The following is a 20,233-nucleotide window of genomic DNA, read 5'->3' as shown; positions in this document are numbered from 1 at the left end:
TTGTTACACATTTACAAACTGAAACAAAAAAAGGACAGTACAGAGATTTCAATTAAATTTTTCCAGGAATAAAACTGTTTTTTGGTTCACTGTATTTTCAAAGTTGGTTTTCATCAAGCCTGAATGAAAGCTGTGAACCACAAAGCATTTGTTTCTTAAGTAGAAAAAAAAATTAGATTATTAGCAAAGTAGTATTTTAAAATGTATCTTCACACAGTTGGATTTTAGTATAAACTTGTATATCAAGCCCCTTTCCATTATTTATTCTTCCTTTCGAAGTGTTTGTTTTAGTTTGCTCATCTTTGATGGTATATTTATTCTATTTTAAAAATATATACAACTATGATGCTTAAATATGTATTCTGAGCCATATGTTCAAACACAAATATTTGGAAAATTCAAACTGCTGCAACAAATTATGACAGAATTAAAGAAATAAGGTGAGCTACAAATTATAGTAGGAGGAAGGAAAAAAGAAAAAAAAAACCTGTTCTTACTTAACATTTATGTCCAAATAGATACATATATCCTAATATATATATATATATATATATACACACACACACACACACACACATACCAGGTGAGTACAGACAGCCATCAAGATTTAACCAGTTACATACAGACTGGACCAAGCCCACACTATTTACCATAGGTAACAGTGGTGATTTCAAAAATTCTAATATATTTCAATAGTTTCATCAAAAATCATTTAGGGTAATAATCTAATATCATGAAGTTTTGAGAGGCACAAATTAAACTGCTGTACTATCTATCTACCTATGCCAGACTGGACACGCTGAGACCAGACTGTTTAATTACGGTGTAGTATCAGTATCTGGATAGACAGGTAACCAGAAAAGGACATTCTACATATGCCCATGCTTATCAATTACATTAACATTAATGTTTAAAATTTTCAAATTAAATATAGAGGGATACTTATAAAGCTGCATGACAACTCCAAGAACTTGAAAAGATAAATCTGGAAAATCTTAAACTTCAGTTCTGAATCCACTGATAGATACTGTTTAAGGAGGAGCTATTTGGTCTTCAAAAATCTTAGAATTAAAGGATTCAAAACATGTTCATCCTTTGCTACACTGTGGCATTAGAAATTAGCAAGGATGACACCCTCACTTAATTTTACTCTGACAACCTCAATGAATTTTGCTCTTATATGCAGAAATGTATATATGTATTTCAAGACAGATTAGAATTAGGAGTTAACTTCTGGTCAGTCGTGGTAAGTGATCACAATTGCTTGCCAACCAGCATTATATCGTACCACATATCGGTCACTACAATATGACAGTCTTGTTCAGCACTCATCACCTTGGGGTGGGGGACAGGGCACGGCAGAAAAGCAGTCACAACCTTTTTAAACAGCAAAAAGCTTTAAAAATCTATACAATTTTGCATCATCTTGTATTCTATTCCAGAATACTTGGAACTAAATCTTACTTCAATTGGCTCAATCTATACAAGTAAGATACAAACACAGTCTAAACCTTATAATGTACAGAATATGCATTATTTAATACTCATCAAATGCAATACAATCAATGAAGATTATCAAATAAGAAATACACACATATAAGCATTCTAAATTTTTAAATCATTTTAGGGCTACTAACCAGATTACAGAAATCTCATGTGCAAGGCAAAAAACAAACAAAAACCTAACTTCTCAGTGCATCCCACCATCAGGATAAAATGTATGGCACTTATGTGATACTAATATTACAACTGTCAATTTAAGCTGAAAATGACTCAAAGACATTAAAGCCACATATGGGTAAGAACCAGCCAATTAAAATGTTAAATGAAACAGACCACCTTATTCCTTTGTAAAAGTATTGAAATACAGTGTGCAGATAATTCACTATAAATTTACCCATTTCATTTGCCCCCATTGTAGTGTCTTAAATTATTCTGTAATATTCTACCTGTTCTAACAGTCTGATTTTTAAAGCCTGTATAAACTATATTTTATTGAAACATACTGTTACTCTGTGTGGTAAGAATGCCTTTATGAAAGAATAACATCTGGTTATAAATCATAGAATAAACCCCCAAAACAAAATTCTGACACTTTCTAAGCTAATGAAAAATAAATTATACCATGATGTATCAATTTAAAATTATAATATTAACTAACATTTCCATGGTAATTTTTTTTTCTTCTTTCCCAAAAAATTAAACAGTGCAGAATAGGGTTTGAGCTATAGTTAGTCACATCTGGTTTTCTTAAAACACAAAATTTTAGTCACTATAAACAATTAAAGGGCAATTTTCTTCCTCCACAACATATATAGACTTTAAATCTAAGGTTTTTAAAATATCAACTACCTATAAGAAAAAGTATCTTTCAAACGGTTAAAAGGAATCAAAATACCAAAGTTCAGTGTGCGAAGAGTAGATACAAATAACCAAGGAAAGAGTAGATCATTGGTGCTGAATATTTAACATTAATAGCCCAAAATAAGTTCCAAAGTTTTTCCACCTTTACAAATGAAAAAAAAAAAAAAAAAACGGTGTCCTTTCCAGTTTGGGGATATGCATCGTACATGCCCCGCAACAAGTATGAGTAAAATTTTCAAAAATGTTGCCAATATTAAGTTCTTCGGTACCTAAAATCAATTAGAGGACAGCAATATTACAGTGGCAATGGTGCGTCAATTCTCAAAGTGTAGTTATGATCCAACACGAGTTGTGGTGGTTCTTTTATCTGAGAAAAAGCTTTTCAGAAGAAATACCTGCCCTATGCTAACCACCAGAAGAATGAGGGCTTCTCCTACTGACCAATAGGCCACTCTTGTATTTAGATCCTCTGCTCGGCTTCGTCCTTGAGCTTCTCTCAATCGGAAATGAGTCTGATAGTCGATGACAGACTTCAGAGCTTCATGAATTGAAACACAGGCAGATTCCATCTAAAGAAAAACACTTTCAGTTAGCTTCTTCAATACTTTCTGTACAATCCATCTAGCAGATTCATCTTTTGATCTTTTCTTTCAATTTAATCTCAATTCCTCATTTGATTAACATTCTACTAAACTGACATTCATTCATTCATTCACTTACGCACTAGTCCTGGCAATAGGGCCTGGGTGGCGTAAATGGTTAATGTTCTTATCTGCTAACCAAAAAGCTGAAAGTTCAAGTCCATCAGGAGGCACTTCAGAAGAAAGGCCTAGTAATCTATGTCTGAAAAATCAGCCATTGAAAACCCTACGGAGCACAGTTCTATTCTGACACACATTTGGTCGCCGTGAGTCAGGACTGACTCCACAGGAACTAACAAGAACAAAGGGGCATTAGTGGTTCAGTTGTAAAATTCTCACCTTCCATTCGGGAGACCTGGTGTCATTCCCAGCCAATGTACCTGTTATGGACTGAATTATGCCCCCAGAAAATACGAGTTGTAAATCCTAACCTCTACGCCTGTGGTTATAATCCCATTTGGGAATGGGATCCGTTTGTTATGTTAATGAGGGAGGATTAGTGTAAGGTGTTAATTTGAGTCAATCTCTTTTGAGATATAAACCAAAAAAACCCACTGCCATTGAGTCGATCCCAACTCATAGTGACCCTACAGGACAGAGCAGAACTGCCCCATAGGGTTTTCCAAGGAGCGGCTGGTGGATTCGAACTGTTGACCTGGTTAGCAACCATAGCTCTTAAACCACTCCACCACCAGGGCTAGAGATTAAACAAGTGAGCAGAGCAGAGATGGGGGAAGACAGATGCCAAGCCACATGAAGACGGCCCTGGGGCAGAAACTCAGAAGAGACAAGGGCCTTCCTCCAGAGCTGACAGGAAGTCTCAGAAAGCCTTCCCCTAGAGTCGGCACCCTGAACTTGGACTTCTAGCCTCCTTTAAACTGTGAGAAAATAAATTTCTGACTGTTAAAGCCACCCACTTGTGGCATTTCTGTTACAGCAGCACTGGATAACTAAGACAGTACCTTGTGCACAGCCACCACTAGTCTGTCGGTGGAGGCTTGCGTGCTGCTATAATGCTAACAGGTTTCAGCAAAGGTTCCATACTAAGGCAGACTAGGGAGAAAAGGCTGGCTATCTACTTTAGAAAATTGGCCAATGAAAACCCTATGGATTACAACAGACCAATCCACAAGCGATCATGGGGATGGCCAGGACCGGGCAGCATTTTGCTTCATTGTGCATAGGGTCACGAGTTGGGGGATGACTGGACAGCAGCTAGTAACAACAACTAGGTTGATAGCTATAGAATTCCTAGACTGGGTTCTTCAAAGAAGAATGAGGAGGAAGAGAATCGGCAGGTCAGTAAGTTAAATCAAGAATAAGAGTATAAATCAAAGCTCAAAGATCTATTCAAAAAATTAACAAATATGGCATAAAAATAGATGGAGTTAGTCAAAGTTTAATATTTAAGAAACAGGATTGTTCGTCAAAACCCTCAGCTAACTTTTGAATCTGAAAGTGACAGGTCAGAGTAGAAACATGTCTTTTTAAAAACATATTTACCAATTTTCTAAACAAGTCTTCTGCCTCACACTAGTCAACTAAACCAATACGTATCTATTCCCAATATGATATAAGTTTCAGTTTCACTGTGTAATCAGTTTGTGAGTCTTCGTCTGATAAAATCTTATTCATTATACCACCTGCGTTGAAAAGGTTTAAATGTCTTTTTTTTTTTTTTTTGTATACCAGAGTTTAATATTTTTCTATGATTGAAAACTTACTCCTGGTGATGAAATGCATGCTTTATTATTATATTATACTTATTTTATATCACAAATCATGTATTAAGAATTTTAAAAAGTCAAACCTGAGTTTGTCTTAAAGAATGAAGCAATATAGACATTAGGAAATAATTTACACATTCATTAAAGTCCTAGCAAAGTAAGTACGAAAGAAATAATTACAAAAGTATTCAATTAAGGATGCTTAAAAAAAAGTGTGAGAAATTACGAGGTCCACACATTGAATTTAGCTACAGTATTAGAATAGTCAAATGTTTTTGTTGTTCTTATTTTGTTTAGGTCCCTAGGAATGAAAGATTAGCAAAACTGTACTAGAATGAATGATTTCTAATTCGTGATGAGGGACTAGAGAGAGAGGAACTTCCAGCATTTCTGTGCTTTCTATGTATTATAAAAATGGTATGTGGCCCAAGGATTCTCCTCCTAGAAAGTACTCATAAAAACAACAGCCTGACACAAATTCAGAATGTTTAAGACTCCTTGAAGCCTGTCCATCGAGTATAAGTTAAGAACTGCTGGATTAGGGGAAATCAGGGAAATTAAGGGACTAGTTATGCGGGCTCATACAATTTTTGAGATACAGCATTTCCTTCCTTTTACTTCTAAAGTGGAAATTTTCATACATATTCAAAAGTATAGAGATAGTACAATGAACCCTAATGTCAATAAAACTATTAACATATGGCTAAATCATGTTTCAGGTCCCTGGGTGGTGCTAATGGTTTACAATCAACTACTAACCTAAAAGTTGGTAGTGGAAACCCACCCAGGAGCACTGCGGAAAAAAGGCCTGGCGATCTGTTTCTGTAAAGATTACAGCCAAGAAACCCCATTGAGTAGTTCTACTCTGTAAACACATGGCATTACCATGAGTCAGAATTAACTTGATGGCAATGGTCTTGATTTTTGGTTTAATCTTGTTTCAGCTATATTACCCATCTGTTTTCCTTTTCATTGTTTATTTTAAAGCAAATTCCTGATATCGTAGTATTTCAGCTATAAATACCTTTTATGAAAAAACAAAAACAAACCAAACTCATTGCCATCGAGTCAATTCTGACTCATAGCAACCCTACAGGACAGAGAAGAACTGCCCCATAGGGTTTCCAAGGAGCAGCTGGTGGATTTAAACCACTGACCTTTTGGTTAGCAGCGAAGCACTTAACCACTGCACCACCAGGGCTCCAAACACTATACTTTTATACTTTATATTTACTTCTAAAAGATAACACTGAAAAACATATAACCCCAATAGCATTATCACACCTAAAATAATTAAAAATAGTTCCTTACGGTCAATTAATATAGTGTTCAAATTTCCCCAAATGTCTCAAAAGTTTTTTTCAAATCAGAATCCAAACAAGGTTAATGCAATCATTTGGCTGATTAATTATTATTTCTTTAATCTTTAGGTTCTCCTCGTTTTTCTTTCTTTTTTCCTTGAAAGTGGGTCATTTGTCCTATAGCATTCCTCACTGTTTGGATTTCACTGACTGCATTCTCATGGTGTTCCTCCACTACTGTATTTCTTGTAAACTGGTAAATCTAAGGGCTTGATGGGATTTAATGTTCTGGGTGAGAATATCTCATAGGCAGTATTGTGTATTTCTTACTGTATAATTTCAGGAGACACATGGTGTCTGGTTATCTTTCCTTTTATGAATGATCAACAGATTTAGATGAAATCAGTCTGATCCACCTATTATAAGTTTCCCATCAGTTTTTCACCTAATGATTTTAGCAGTGACTGGTGATCAATGCCTACTCTAGAGCCATCATTTTATTAATGTTTAGAAACTGGTGACAGCAAAATTCCATCATTTATTCTACATTTACTAGTTGGTGATTTTTTTAATTTTAAAGTATGAACAGCTACTTTAAGTATTCCTACTATATGAGAGACTTACTAGCTTTTTTAAAGTAGAAAATAAGACTAACAAAGGATAAAAACTGTGATACAAATAATGGAGGCTAAGTGATACTAACTGCTTTATTACTACTCATTTGCTGCCATTTACCTACTTTGGTTTTTAAAGCAAGCACTTGTACTCTGACACACATGGGGTCATGTGCGTCGATGGAATGCACTCTGTTTGGTTTGGTTTTTACCTTCTTATGCAAGTTAAAATTCATGTAGGAATAGACGCAGGTTAAGTTTTGAACAATGGCCTCAGAGAAAAACTGTTTTACAAAAGCAAAGTGCCTTTTACACAGGACCCTAATATAAAGAGAACGTGTCTAAAAATAAGAGCATTTCGATACACCTTTCTAACACTTACAATAGGCTTATGAATTAGACTCTTAAGCATTCTTAAAAACTACCTCTATTCCTACATGACCTTAGCAAAGAGACTGAAGGGAACCTGGAAACAATGAAATACCAGTTTAAGGTTTTAACAAGTACGTGGTAAGAATTTTTGATGTCTTATTGAATCTTTCAAGTATAATGTAAGCTCATATTGTATTTGAACTAGAAATAACCCTTCTCATTATCTGAGCAGTGTCTGTTCATTGACTTTCAATTTCTTTAACTCATTAACACCTTCAAAGTAAGACTCAATTTAACTTCCTTTACTATTTTTGCTACATAATTTACCATTAATCTTCAATATTCTACCTTAAGTTACAGCAAAAGTTATTATAATAGAAGCTTGAGTAACACTAAGTACTGGTATAAAAGATTACTCTGTGGTATATTTACATATTAAGGCATTAGTTTTGCTTTCAATTATACAAACCTGCTAAGGTAGGCACGGTACAGTAGATTACTTTATATGGCCCTTCTAGCCATGGTCTTGTGACTCCACAAAATGATTGGGTGGGATGATGCAAATAAGGTGCTTATAGCCCACCAAGGGGATTGGACAGCCTGCTAGTAACTGCAAATAAGGTGCATGGAAACCTTACGAGGGTGGGTACATGCAAATAAGGTGTATGGAATCCTAATGAAGGGATCTTTCAGTTCTGTCATCCCCTAGGCTTAAAATGAGCCAATCCCAGAAGCTGGGAAGGGGACCTCTCTACCTTCAATAAGCAGAGCCAAGAGCAGAGCACGTCTTTTGGACCGAAGGACCCTGCACTGACAATGTCCTAGACGAACAAGACAGAGAGAGGTGTAACACCGGAGAAGGCACCAGAGAGAACCAGCAGCAAGTGCAGCAGAGAAACAGCAGCAGCAGAATCAGGAGACTGGTGTGAGATGGTCATGGGCTTCTCAGTCCATGGAGCAAGACAGCTACAGTGGACTTGCCTACCCACAGAGCAAGAGAGCTGAGTGCCGTTGGGCAGAAGGCTTGCTGGTAAAGTAGGATGCCTCTGGGCACTTATTGGAAGAGCTAAAGAGTTTTGTAACGCTTGTCTGAGCAGGGCAGAGGCCAGCTGAGAGGAGCCTGTCCTGAGGGGGCTGAGAGGAAGCCTGTCCTCAGGGGGTGTGCATGGCAGAGAAAAGGCCTGCTTGCTTGGATGGCCAAGAGGCACTGTGAGAGTGGTCCTACACTGAAAAAGGGAGAGGATGTGCTCTCCACTTCACAGAAGCCTTCCAGACTCTGCCTACATGCTTCCTGATCCTGAGTTGTACCATGCTGCTTCCTTAATAAACTTAACTGTAAGTATGGTCTTTGAGTTCTGTGTGGTCACTGAAATGAATTATTAAACCCAGCAGAGAAGTAGAGTGTGCAGTAGGAGGGATGGCTGGTGTCAGAATTGGTAAAAAAGGTTGGAGAGTGGAGTTATGTCTGACCTTCACCTCATGGGAATCAGCCTTGGGCTGATAATGATGGTGATTTTCTCTTTTCCCTGAAGTTAGATGAGGTCTGATGCCACCATGCCATTTTTACAGTAAGGCAGTGTAATATTCCTTCATGAAGTAAGAGAAAAAGTTTCACAATGCTGGAGCTGTGATTGCTGAGCCTCTGTAAACTTCCTTTCCCTACTGATGTTTCTATCTTAATGATCTTCCTCTTACTTTAAGACTTCTTACCTTCTTTACGCTTAGAAGTTTGTAAAGTCCTTTAGCATTGGTTTTCACTATAAAAATCTCAAGTTCTCTGTGAAATACTTAACCTACCATAAGAATTAAAATAGGTTTTAAAGACTGTTAAGTGTCAAAATTCTATGTTCATCAATGAGTTAATGCATAATAGTATGCTTTTTTTCCTTTAAATATTCCCACCTCATATTGCTGACTTCATATTTACCTGGGTAAGAGCGCTGACTCGGTTCTCACTAGGAAACAAAGGTGGGTCTTCTCCAACTTGAAAATCAAAATATACAGTTTTATGCGTGAAAGTTGAAAATTCATTGCTGAAGCAAAATTTGTATGTCCCATTTTTGGAAGCTGTGAAGGTAAAACTATCATATTGTTTCTTCATCTCCTTGTATAACACATTACCATCAGGATCTTCTAATCGACAATCTACATCGTAGTGACCTCCAGTAATCACCTATAAAAAGATAAAAACACAAGAGATCACTGCAACCAGCAAGTCTGAGAAATAGGTAGGTTTCCTGTTAAAAGGGCAATATGGTTATAGACAAAGGACTTTTACTCTCACAGGTAATTTTACATTTTTTTTATTTCTACCAGTGGAAAGGACTTGGGAGGCAGATTTCAGTTCAGCCCTCCTACAGCTTTATAGAAACCCGAGCAGGTTTCCGCATTACAGGGGAGAAGAAATTTTAATTTACTGTAACTAGCCAAACTACTGTGCTAGTTAATGTAGCACAGTTGATTTTATCTCTTAGTTCTCCCAATGACCCTACAAGGAAGGTTTTTCTTCCTCATCTGGTAGACTGAGAAAATGAGGTTAAGATAAGTAACTTCCTTATATTACTCATCTAGTAAATAACAGAGGCAGAATTTGAACTCCAAAGTTATACTCTTAACAACTAAGCTTATTGCTATATGTAATATTTTCCTTCCCCAAATTTTCTCATCTAGTTTCCTGTTAGTGCCATCCAAGCACATTCCTAGCATAGTGTAGTTAAGTACTAAAGTAGGTCAGTCCTTGGCATAACATCCCATTCTATCACAGAACGTCAGTTCCGTTTACCGCCAAATTACAAATAGATTGTGGTTCGTAAGTTCTTTTATATATATATATATATATATATAAAATTTTATTTATTTTGTTGTTGTTGAGAATACACACAGCAAAACATACACCAATTCAAGTTTCTACGCGTACTATTTAGTGACACTGATTACATTTGAGTTGTGTAACCATTCTCATCCTCCTTTTCTGAGTTGTTCCTCCCTCATTAACATAAATTCACTGCCCTCTAAGGTTCCTATCAAATCTTTACAGATGCTGTTGTCAATTTGATCCCGTATAGATAGTTCTTAATAGAGCATAATGCTCAAGGCAGACATTTTTTACGAGTTAAACTAAACTATTGTTTGGTTTTAAGAAGACTTCAGGGGATATTTCTGTTTGAAGGTTTAAAGATTACATCAGTGAGACCCCCAGCCCCTGGGCACCATCACCAACCCCCAACTTGTAAGCAGAGTAGCATGAGCCACCTCCCCTTCTAACTGGTTTCTCCAGATTTTTTTTTTAGGCAATCAACCAACTTCCTGCCTAAGATAAGAAAAACAAAAGGCTGGGGTCTGCAGACCACAGAACCAGTTAAGACCAAATCTGGCCCACCTGACATGCGCTAAACCATCCACCCACCCCTCTCAGTGACCCCGGAGCTTTTCTCCTGCCGGACAGAACCAAACTTTAGCGGCCCAACATTAGGGGAAGACTTCAGAAGTGAGGGGTTTGAGCCTAAGATCCAGTTTGAAAGCCCCCCCCCCCCCTTTGGACTGAGCAAGCACAGATGACGGAACTGCCCCGGAACGTCTTTTCTGGCCAGACCAATCAACGACCTTGCTCCTTTCTGCCAGGACCCTTCCCCTAATAAATACTGTTTCAGCCACTGTTCACGAAGCCATCTTGGCGATGCAAGTCCCGGTGTGCTCCCTTGCGTGGCCAACCAAATAAAGCTTCTTCTTTTGCTTTCAACTGTTTTGTGTCTCTACGGCCACGCCGAGCCGACGTGAACAGTCCGGTTACATCAGGGCAACAGTTTCAGGGGATCATCCAACCTTCATGGCTCCAGGAAGTCTGGAGTCTATGAGAATTTGAAATTCTGTTCTGCCTTTTCTCCCTTTTGATCAGGATTCTTCTACGCAATCTTTGATCAAAATGTTCAGTAATGGTAGCCAGGCACCATCCAGTTCTTCTGGTCTCATGGCAAAGCAGGCAGTTGTTCATGGAGGCAATTAGCCACACATTCCATAGCCGCCTCCTATTCCAGACTCTCCTTTCTCTGCTGTTCCAGGCAAACAGAAACCAGTTGTTGTCCCTTGTATGGCCGCTTGCAAGCTTTTAAACCCTAGACACTACGCACTGAACTAGGAGGTAAACATGTTATTAGGCCAATTAACTGGGACGTTCCATGAAACCATGACCCTAAACCTCAAATCAAGTAACGAAATCCCATGAGGTATTTGTTGTACATAAGCAGCCTCAGCAGCTACTTTTTTTTTTGTCATTGTTATGAATATATCTATCACACAACTTTTGCCAATTCAATCTTAAGTTCTTTTATAAATCAGTTCTACAGATTTTATACCTATTTTGTTTTGAACTACATTTGGAGTTCAGTAGTCTGTGGGCTTTTTTAAGAGTATATCACTTACAACCTTGTTTACGAGAGAAACATAACTGATTAAACAATATTGTCTAAACACTTGTGATTAGAGCAAAACCAAAACAGAACAAAGTAAAAACAAACAAATCTTTTGTTTGTCTGAAAACTTACATTTAAGGGCTTAGGTGTAATCAAAGGAGCCCTAGTGGTTAAAGCACTCAGCTGCTAATCGATATGACAGCAGATTGAACCCACCAGCTGCTCCGTGGGAGAAAGATGTGGCAATCTGCTTCCATAAATATTTACAGCCTTGGAAACCCTATGCAGCAGTTGTACTCTGTCCTATAGGGTAACTATGAGTCAGAATCAACTCAACGGCAACGGGTTTGGTTTTGGTTTATGTGTAATCAGTTACAATTTGGTCATTTAGGTTGCACAAATGAAGAGAGGAGGGAAAGATCTTTCCTGAGGTAACTGGACAAGCATTGTAAGACAAATAAGTGCCAAAGAATTAAAGAGGAGAAAGACACTCTTAGATAAGAACTGAGTAGAAAGAAAGAGGGTGAGGAAGGTATGTACATCCATTTGAGAAACAAATGGTAAGAAAGAGACATTGGGATTAAGGGTTCCCAACCGCCATGAGATTGGGTGGCACAGGTCTGTATTTTCAAGCTTGAATCCTCTTGGTTGCACATATTGACATTCAAAATCAGTAGAACAGAGAGGTCACACTTTGGACTTCAAAGAATGGTTATTTTATGTGACCTTTTGCAACTTAAAAGATATAATGAGTAACTAAATTATGTTTCAAGATTATTTTGGTGATTAAATGAAACATAATTATACACTTGGAAAACTGTAAAATATGTAAATACTAATATACAGATAAAATGTTTTTACATAACATACAGTGTCTTATCAGTTGGGCATTTACCTTTTCCCCCAAAAGTCAACTGATCTTTCCTTCAGGTGAAAATAATGACTTCATTTTGATATACCCTATTTTTTATACTCCACTGTTATACTTTCAATAATCAAATACATACATTCACACTTAATAGGACCAGAAATGATCACCACCCTATTCGTCTCCCATCAAACTTTAAAAGAGGTAATCTTACTTCCGTTAATGATACCCCTTTACAACCTATCTGGTCACCTAAGATAGAAACTGGGGATCATTCCAAACTAAGTATCCCTACCTGTCCACTTGAGCACAGAAATCTCACGCTATGCTTCTCTCAAATTGATTTTATTCTCTCCATTCCTAATCCACAATCCAGACAGGACTACTGCCACAGCTTTGTAACAGGTCTTCCCATAATCAAATCTCTTCTCCCTTTAACCGGGGTTTCTCAACCTCAGCACTACTTCCATTTTGAGCCAGAAAATTCTTTGTTGTAGGGGTTTATACTGTCCTGTTCACTGTAGCATGTTTAGCAGCATCCCTGGCCTCTAACTACTAGATGCTAGTAGTAGCCCCCCCATCCCCAATCCCATCAACTGTGACAACCAAAAACGTCTCTAGACATCAAATATCTCTAGACATCACCAAATGTTTCCTGGGGGAATGGGGGGTGGTGCTCCACTTTTCCCTACCTAACCCCACACCCAATGAAGCATTCGCTCAAAACCTTTTGATAATTACCTGTGGCTTACAACAAAATCCAAACCTGTTAACAATGGCATAACATTCCCTTGTTCCTCCTCCAGGTAGCCTCAGGATCTCTTTTATTCATACCCTTGCTCACTCTATGTGCCAAAAATACCAGACTACCAGAGGTTCTCTGAATGTCTTTGCTTCACATCTGTACTAACAGTAGCAGTTAAACAGGTTTGTTTGCTGAAGAAGAATCACGGGACCCAAAATGACAGTGCTTACAAATCTACAGTTTATTACAGGAAAATACAATATAGCAACAAGACTAAAGCAAGGATATGCATCACAAAGACTGTCTCACAGCAAGAGGTCTGGAGAGGTCAGGTGCAGGCTCCTTTGTCTTCCCTCTGTGAAGGCTGTGACCTGTGACCGACACACACAGTCTCTCTCAGGATTAGGAACCACCCAAGTGTGCAAGGAACACTTTGGAATCAGGGAGGCCAAAATAAAGTTTTGACTGGGGCTTTTTTATACTTTGCTGGTCACACAGGCATATTCCTGCTAAGTAACCAGTCTCAATAGCAGAGCTCTTGGGGGGCCTCACCTAGACCAGGTACAAATCATCAATCCCACCGTTATCAATAAACAATGCAGACAAACTCGGTACAAACCGTTCTTACAGTCCTCTGACCCACAGTTTCAAAGCAACAACAATATTCAGCGTATTTCATGCTTTGACCAGGGGTCAGTGCCATGCACAAACTTCAGCAAAAGAGCTGAGTGTAATTTCAGACCTTCTGGAATTAACTCTCACAACATAACATATACGCCTGGAATATAGAGCCAAACCAAAACCTACTGTCGTTGAGTTGATTCCAACTCACAGCGACCCTACAGGACAAAGAAGAACTGCCCTATAGGGTTTCCAAGACTGTAAATCTTTATGGAAGCAGACTGCCACATCTTTCTTCTGTGGAGCGGCTGGTGGGTTCAAACCTGGTGGGTTCAAACCGCTGACCTGGTTAGCAGCCAAGCGCTTAACCACTGCACCACCAGGGCTCCTCTGTAATATAGAGCAACTTCTATTTATCCTTCCAGATTCAACTGAAACATCAGACTCAGTTAAATTTTTCCTGACAATCCTTCATCCTTCTGCCAGCACTATACTTAGTGTGTACCTTTATTGTTGCATTTAATTATATGACACTTTATATTACAATTCCTGCTATCTCCTTTTCTGTCCCCTAGTCCTAACTCATGGAGTTAAGTAAGCCTAAGGGTCATCCTTAACCTTCCCTCTTTCACATCCTATAGACAAATCATCACTAAGACCTGTTTACTTTTCCTACTAAATTCTCTCCAGTCCTTTTCTCCTTCCCACTGCTAACACCTTAGCCTAAGCCACTATCATCTCTTGCCTGGACCACAACAGTAGCCTCCTAACTAGTCGCCACCTCCACTCTGCAACATCTTACCACACAGCTACCAGAAATACTCTGATTATGTCACTGCAAAAAGCCTTAACATGGCCAAAAAGGCCCTGCTGACCTCCCAGCCCTCATCTTCTACCACTCTTCTTCTGGCTCCTTATTCTCCAACCATATCACAAGACCTCTTTATGGCTCTTATGTTCCCAGTGCTCACTCTTACCACAGGGTCCATGCAAAGGCTATTCTCTCTTCCCCCTTATCAAAGTATTTATAACTCATCCTTTAAAGCTCAGCTTAAAATCACTTTCTGAAGGAAGCCTTCATGGATCCCAAAGACCAGGTCACACATTCCCTATTTTCTGCTCTCAAAGCACAGTTTCGATGAATGAGCAGGTACTAATTAAGAAAAGGCTAGGATGGGAGGGGAATCAAAAATGATGACAGCAACTCTATCTGCTTTGATCAATCACTTTTATTATCACCAGCACCTAACACTAAATAGCTGCTCAAATATGTAAAATGAGCCTACCAACAAAAAGGGAAACAGTAAAGATTGCCCTAGCCAATTTAAGAAACTACATTCTGTTAAATAAAGTTTCTTTTGCACAATATCTAGGATCAGAAGGGCCTCTTATTTATCACAGCAACTCTTTGGCGGGTGGTCATTCCGCCTCTAATGGAGTGCTCCCAAGGCTGAGAGCACATTTAATCAACAATCCTAACCTCAATGTAAAAGCAATGGAGTTAGACACTGGCATCACTTCAACGGAGATTCAAGTGGAGGAGTGGACCAGGTGTGGGAGGCTGACACCGGGCATTACAGAGCAGGAGTAATTTTTTTTAAAGGAGGATCTTTTAAGGAAGAAAGCTCAATGCTCCCTTAAAATGAAGGACATTCGAGAATATAAAGAAATGTCACAGCTAGGGGAAGCATTTCTGGAATTCATATACCCTAATATCCGGTGCTAAATGTTTGGTACAGGAAAACCAATTGCCTGTTCCTATCAGCTCCCTAGAGGTGCTTCCTGAACCTGCCAAAGAACAGAAAAACACGACAGGAGAAGGGACACCAGCAGGTTGCAGCTCTGATCCTGAAGCCGCGAGCTGGGACCCCGGGACTTCCAGGGCCCGTGGTACCTGGAACTCGAGGGTGCACTTAGTGCCCAGTGTGATGTCCTCGTAGAAGCACTGCTTGGCATTGTCGGGCAGCTCGAAGGTGATCTCAGAGGCGCCGCTGGGCCCCGGCACCAGCAGCAGCAAAGCTAGAAGCCTGCAGCCCCAACGGCCCGCAGAGGCTGCCCAGCGCTGCGCGGACCCTGACAGCAGCATCTCGAGGCGGCAGCGGCCGCGGCCTCAACGAAGTTGAGGGGAGACGCGGGGTCTGGTAAGCGAGGCAGTCACTGCGCGTGGCAGGCCTCAGCCCGGGCCTCCCGGAGAAAACGCACGGCAGAAACGGCAGAGCCCTCCGAGTCTCGGGGAGATTCGGGATGAGCAGCGAGCCGCTGGGACCGGGTGAAGAGCGTAGAGGGACCGGAGGCCAGGAACGACTTAGGAGCGCGCAGATAAAGCCGGCAGAAAACAAGCGGAAAAGGGCTGCGATGGCCGGAAGAGGGGATGAGTGCTTAGAAGAGAGGGGCGGGGCCTGAGGCACCGGCTGTAGCGACCCGGATGTGCTCGCCGTAGGGGGAGAGAGGCGTTGGAACGTATACGTGGAAGCCCGCGACGCGTCGGCTCTGCTGCCGCCGCAGCCGGGGGCAAAGGGCGGGGCCGGCGTGCTTAGCGTGGCACTGCGTGTCGTAGCAGGGCGGAGAGAGGTGGGCCCAGAAGAAAGGGCGTGCCCTGGCGGTGCATCATTGGTGCAGGCGGCGGTCGGAACGACACTGCTTGCGAGAGAAAGCGGGTAGGCTTTTGTCTCTGAAAAGCTGAGCTCTTAGGAAGCCACGAGGGAGCGAAGAATTTATTTTGCCCTAGGGGACTAATCACCAATGGCAAAGCGCTTTGCAATTTGCAGAGTTTTCTCATAAGTCAATATTTGAGAGAAACAGTTTAGCAGGGAGCGCTGATTCTGGGACCAGACAGACTGCAGGATTTCTAATCCCTCCTTTGCCGGTTACTAGCTGCGGGAACTTGTGTCAATTGTTTAACTTCTCTGCCTCAGTTTTTGTATCTGTAAAGTGAGGATAATAACAGTATCTACCTCAGAGGAGGATTATGAGGCTTCAGTATTTGGAAAACACCTAGAAGAGTAGCTGGCACACCATACGCACTAGATAAACTTTTGTTAAATAAAAATAAACATCTATTGAGCACTCCTTATCATCAGGCACTGTGCTAAGCACTTGTTATTTCATTCGATCCTTCGAATTCTATGAGGTAGGTACTACGCCTATTTTACTGAAGAGGAAACAGAAATAAATTGAGTAATTTGCCAGTGATCACACTGCTGGTATGTATTGGAGTGCTTAATAAATAATAACCAAAAAAACCCGTTGGGCATCCAGTCGATTCCGACTCTTAGGGACCTTGTAGGACAGAGAACTGCCCCACAGGGTTTCCAAGAAGCGGCTGGTGGATTCTGAACTGCCACCGAGCTCTTAACCACTGCGCCACCAGGATGGTGTATAATTATAGCTAACAGGTGATTTTTTTTTTTTTTTTACAGTATATCATACATTTTCTCATGCATATAAGCATGAATTAGTTACTATTATTCCTTCTTTATAAATGACCACAGTGTGGCTCAGCACTTTAAGATGGGCAGCCGAGGGTGGCTACAGGGTTTTATGAGACGGAAGTAGAGGTAGACGGGTAGGAAAGAAGCAAGGAAACCAGCGGTGTTGAGGTGGGGGGCGGGGAGGTCAGGCAGGGTTGTCCAGGACCCCTAGCGACCTGGGCGCGTGTGCGAGCGTGCGTGCGCGTGCGTGCGGATGTGTGTTTCGTGGCCGGGCCGAAGGAGTTGCAGGGCTGTTCAGCGGACCGCTAGCGGCTTGGGATGCGCAAAGCCTCCTGCACTGGGGAAAGGAATGAAGGAGACCTGAGGTCAGAGCCCTCAGTAGCACAGAAAAACAAAACATTGCCTTCAGTCGATTCCGACTCATAGCGACCCTATAGGACAGGGTAGAACTGCGCAATAGAGTTTCCAGGGAGAGGCTGGTGGATTCGAACTGTTGACCTTTTGGTTAGCAGCCTGAGCTCTTTGCCAGCACGGAGGAGACAAGAATTGTGGGATACTAAGCCTTCCGGAAAACTGGGCTAGAAACGGAAGCATTATTTGTGTGGGTGAGTGGAAAGCAAACGGAATTTGAAAATAGAAAACATGGGTTCTGTTTTTTAACTTGGTAGTTCTGTGACCTTGGGAAAATAATGTTGCTTTTCTAAATCTTAGTTTCTTCATACATACAATGGCAGTACAAAAAAACCGAGTAAAACCACATGCGATACATTACACACCACCAGACAGGAAAGATTTTTAAAGTTTTAACTATACCAGATATTCGGAGCTTATAGAGCAAGAAGATACCGCATACACTGTTGGTGGAATTGTAAATTGGTAAAACCACTTTGGAAAACAATGTGGCATTATCTACTAAAGTTAAAGAGATGAATCTGTATGTGTAAACCAAAAACAAAAGCCTGTTGCCGTCAAGTTGATTCTGACTCACAGCTACCCTACAGGACAGACTAGAACTGCCCCATAGGGTTTCCAAAGAGCAGCTGGTGGATTCCAACTGCCAACCTTTTGATTAGTAGCAGAGCTCTTAACCACTGCACCACCAGGACTCCCTATCTATGTATAGATATAGGTATATCTCCTAGAAATTCCACTTTATATTTAAAAAAAAAAAAAACCATTGCCATCCGGTCGATTCCTGGCGACCTAGTGTATTTCAAAGTATAACTGTGCTCTATAAGGTTTTCAGGTCTGTGATCTTTTGAAAGCAGATCACCAGGCCTTTCTTTTGGGCCCCTCTGGATGTGTTTGAACCACTAACCTTACAGTTAGTAGTCTAGCACAAACTGTGCCACCCAGGGACATGTTTTATATATACTTTAGAGTATATACTTTGGAGCATTAGTTCTCAAAGTGTTGTCCAAAGACTGTCTGAGGCTGGATTTTCATCATATGGTTCAACCAAAATAACACATAAGGAATTTGATGTAAAAGTAGATGAAAATCCAGCTTTTCTATGAATCCATACATTAAAGGGATTTATAAAAATGTGAAACAGTGCCACTCTTCTCACTAAATTTTTATTTGGAAAATACAGTTATTTTTCATAAAAATGAGTTATTTATATTAATGTGTATTGAGTTGACTTGTGTCTTCCAAAAAGATATGCCCAAGTCCTCAGCTCTGGTGTCTATGAATGTGACCTTATTTGGAAACAGGGTTTGTAGATGTAATTAAGGATCTCAAGATGAGATTATCTTGGATTTAGGGTGAGCCCTAAAGCCAATGACTGGTGTCTTTATAAGAGAAAGGAGAGAGAGATATAAGACACACGGACAGAACACACAGAGGGGAAGGCCATGTGAAGACAGGCAGAGATTGGAGTGTTGCATCTATAAGCCAAGGATTGCCTACAGCCACCAGAAGCTAGGAGAGAGGCATGGAACAGATTCTCCCTGAAAGCCTCCAGAAGAAACCAACCGTGCCAACACCTTGATTTCAGACTTCTGGCCTCCAGAATTGTGAGAAAATAAATTTCTGTTGTTTTAAGCCACCTAGTTTGTGGTAATTGGTTATGGCTGACTCAGGAAACTAATATAACATGTAATTGATTTATTATTTTAAATGAACTATTGAATTAACATTTTTAAATATCTCAGAACTTAATAAATTTTCTTTTATTTTTTTTTTAACATTCTGAGACCAAAAAAAAAAAATGAGAGCTACTGGTTCAGAGAAATTCCTACACATGTACTAGAATACATGTACAAGATTACTTAAAGTCACGGTTTAGTAATGGTCCTACACTGGAAATTCCACAAATATCCATAAATTGGGGTATATTCATAAAATAAGGTATAACATAGCAATGAAAATGAACAGATTATGGTTACAACACGAGGGGATCTTACAAACATAATGCTGAGCAAAAGAAGCTAGACAAAAAAGAAATCGTACAGAATAAAAAGGCTGGCAACAGGTAAAACTAAGCAATGCTGTTTTGTGTAGTATGTGGTGAAGCTATACAAAAAAGCAAGGGAATGATTATCTCAGAAGTCAGGATCATGGGGAGGGATGGGGTAATAAATGAGAAGCCACACAGGGTGGAGAAAGTAGGAGCTTCTGAGGTGATGGTAATGACATAGGTGGATGTTCACTTCATAGTTATTTGTTAAACTATATGTATGTTTTATGTATTTTTCTCTATGAATGTTATATTTCACAAAAGAAAAAAAAATTAATATGCTGGGTGAATCAGTTAGCCACTATTGTGGGAAAAAAAAAAAAACTAATATTGTTATGTGACATTAGTTGCAATCTCTGTAATGTAACAGCACACTCCCCCTTTCTACCTCAGGTTTTTTGTGTCCATTTAATCAGTTCCTGTCCCTTCCTGCCTTCTCATCCTGCCTCTGGACAGGAGCCGCCCATTTGGTCTCATGTATCTGATTGAACTAAGCGCACTCTTCATGATTATTGTTTTATGTTTTGTAGTCCAATCTAATCTTTGTCTGAAGACTGGGCTTCGGGAATGGTTTTAGTTCTGGATTAACAGGAGTGTCCAGTGGGCTATGGCTTCAGGGGTCCCTCCAGTCTCCATCAGACCATTAAGTCTGGTCTTTTTACATGAATTTGAATTCTGC

At 40.0% G+C, this 20,233-nt stretch overlaps 1 protein-coding gene across 1 annotated transcript; it reads right to left on the bottom strand.

Annotated features, from left to right (window-relative positions):
- Positions 1–469: 469 nt before the first annotated feature.
- TMED7 (transmembrane p24 trafficking protein 7) lies at positions 470–16,038 on the bottom strand. The gene is made up of 3 exons (XM_012555725.2): positions 15,557–16,038; positions 8,947–9,192; positions 470–2,933 (listed from the first exon to the last, which is right to left on the bottom strand). The coding sequence occupies exons 1-3, from the start codon at positions 15,746–15,748 to the stop codon at positions 2,697–2,699; spliced, it is 675 nt and encodes a 224-aa protein (XP_012411179.1). The 5' UTR covers positions 15,749–16,038; the 3' UTR covers positions 470–2,696.
- Between the last annotated feature and the right edge of the window lie 4,195 nt (positions 16,039–20,233).

The sequence above is a fragment of the Trichechus manatus genome, unplaced genomic scaffold, assembly GCF_000243295.1.
Source record: "Trichechus manatus latirostris isolate Lorelei unplaced genomic scaffold, TriManLat1.0 scaffold00047, whole genome shotgun sequence".
Taxonomy (NCBI): Eukaryota; Metazoa; Chordata; class Mammalia; order Sirenia; family Trichechidae; genus Trichechus; species Trichechus manatus.
Note: the sequence above shows the minus strand (reverse complement) of the source record. Positions and strands in the feature narration are given on the sequence as shown.

Bases quoted from the DNA above. Each gene is read 5' to 3' on its own strand.
- TMED7 (XM_012555725.2), bottom strand. From the start codon at position 15,748: ATGCTGCTGTCAGGGTCCGCGCAGCGCTGGGCAGCCTCTGCGGGCCGT. The intron at 9,193-15,556 runs GTACCACGGGCC...ATCTTTTTATAG, and splicing joins AGTGCACCCTCGAGTTCCAG to GTGATTACTGGAGGTCACTA. The intron at 2,934-8,946 runs GTAAATATGAAG...GTTTTTCTTTAG, and splicing joins GAGTCAGCGCTCTTACCCAG to ATGGAATCTGCCTGTGTTTC.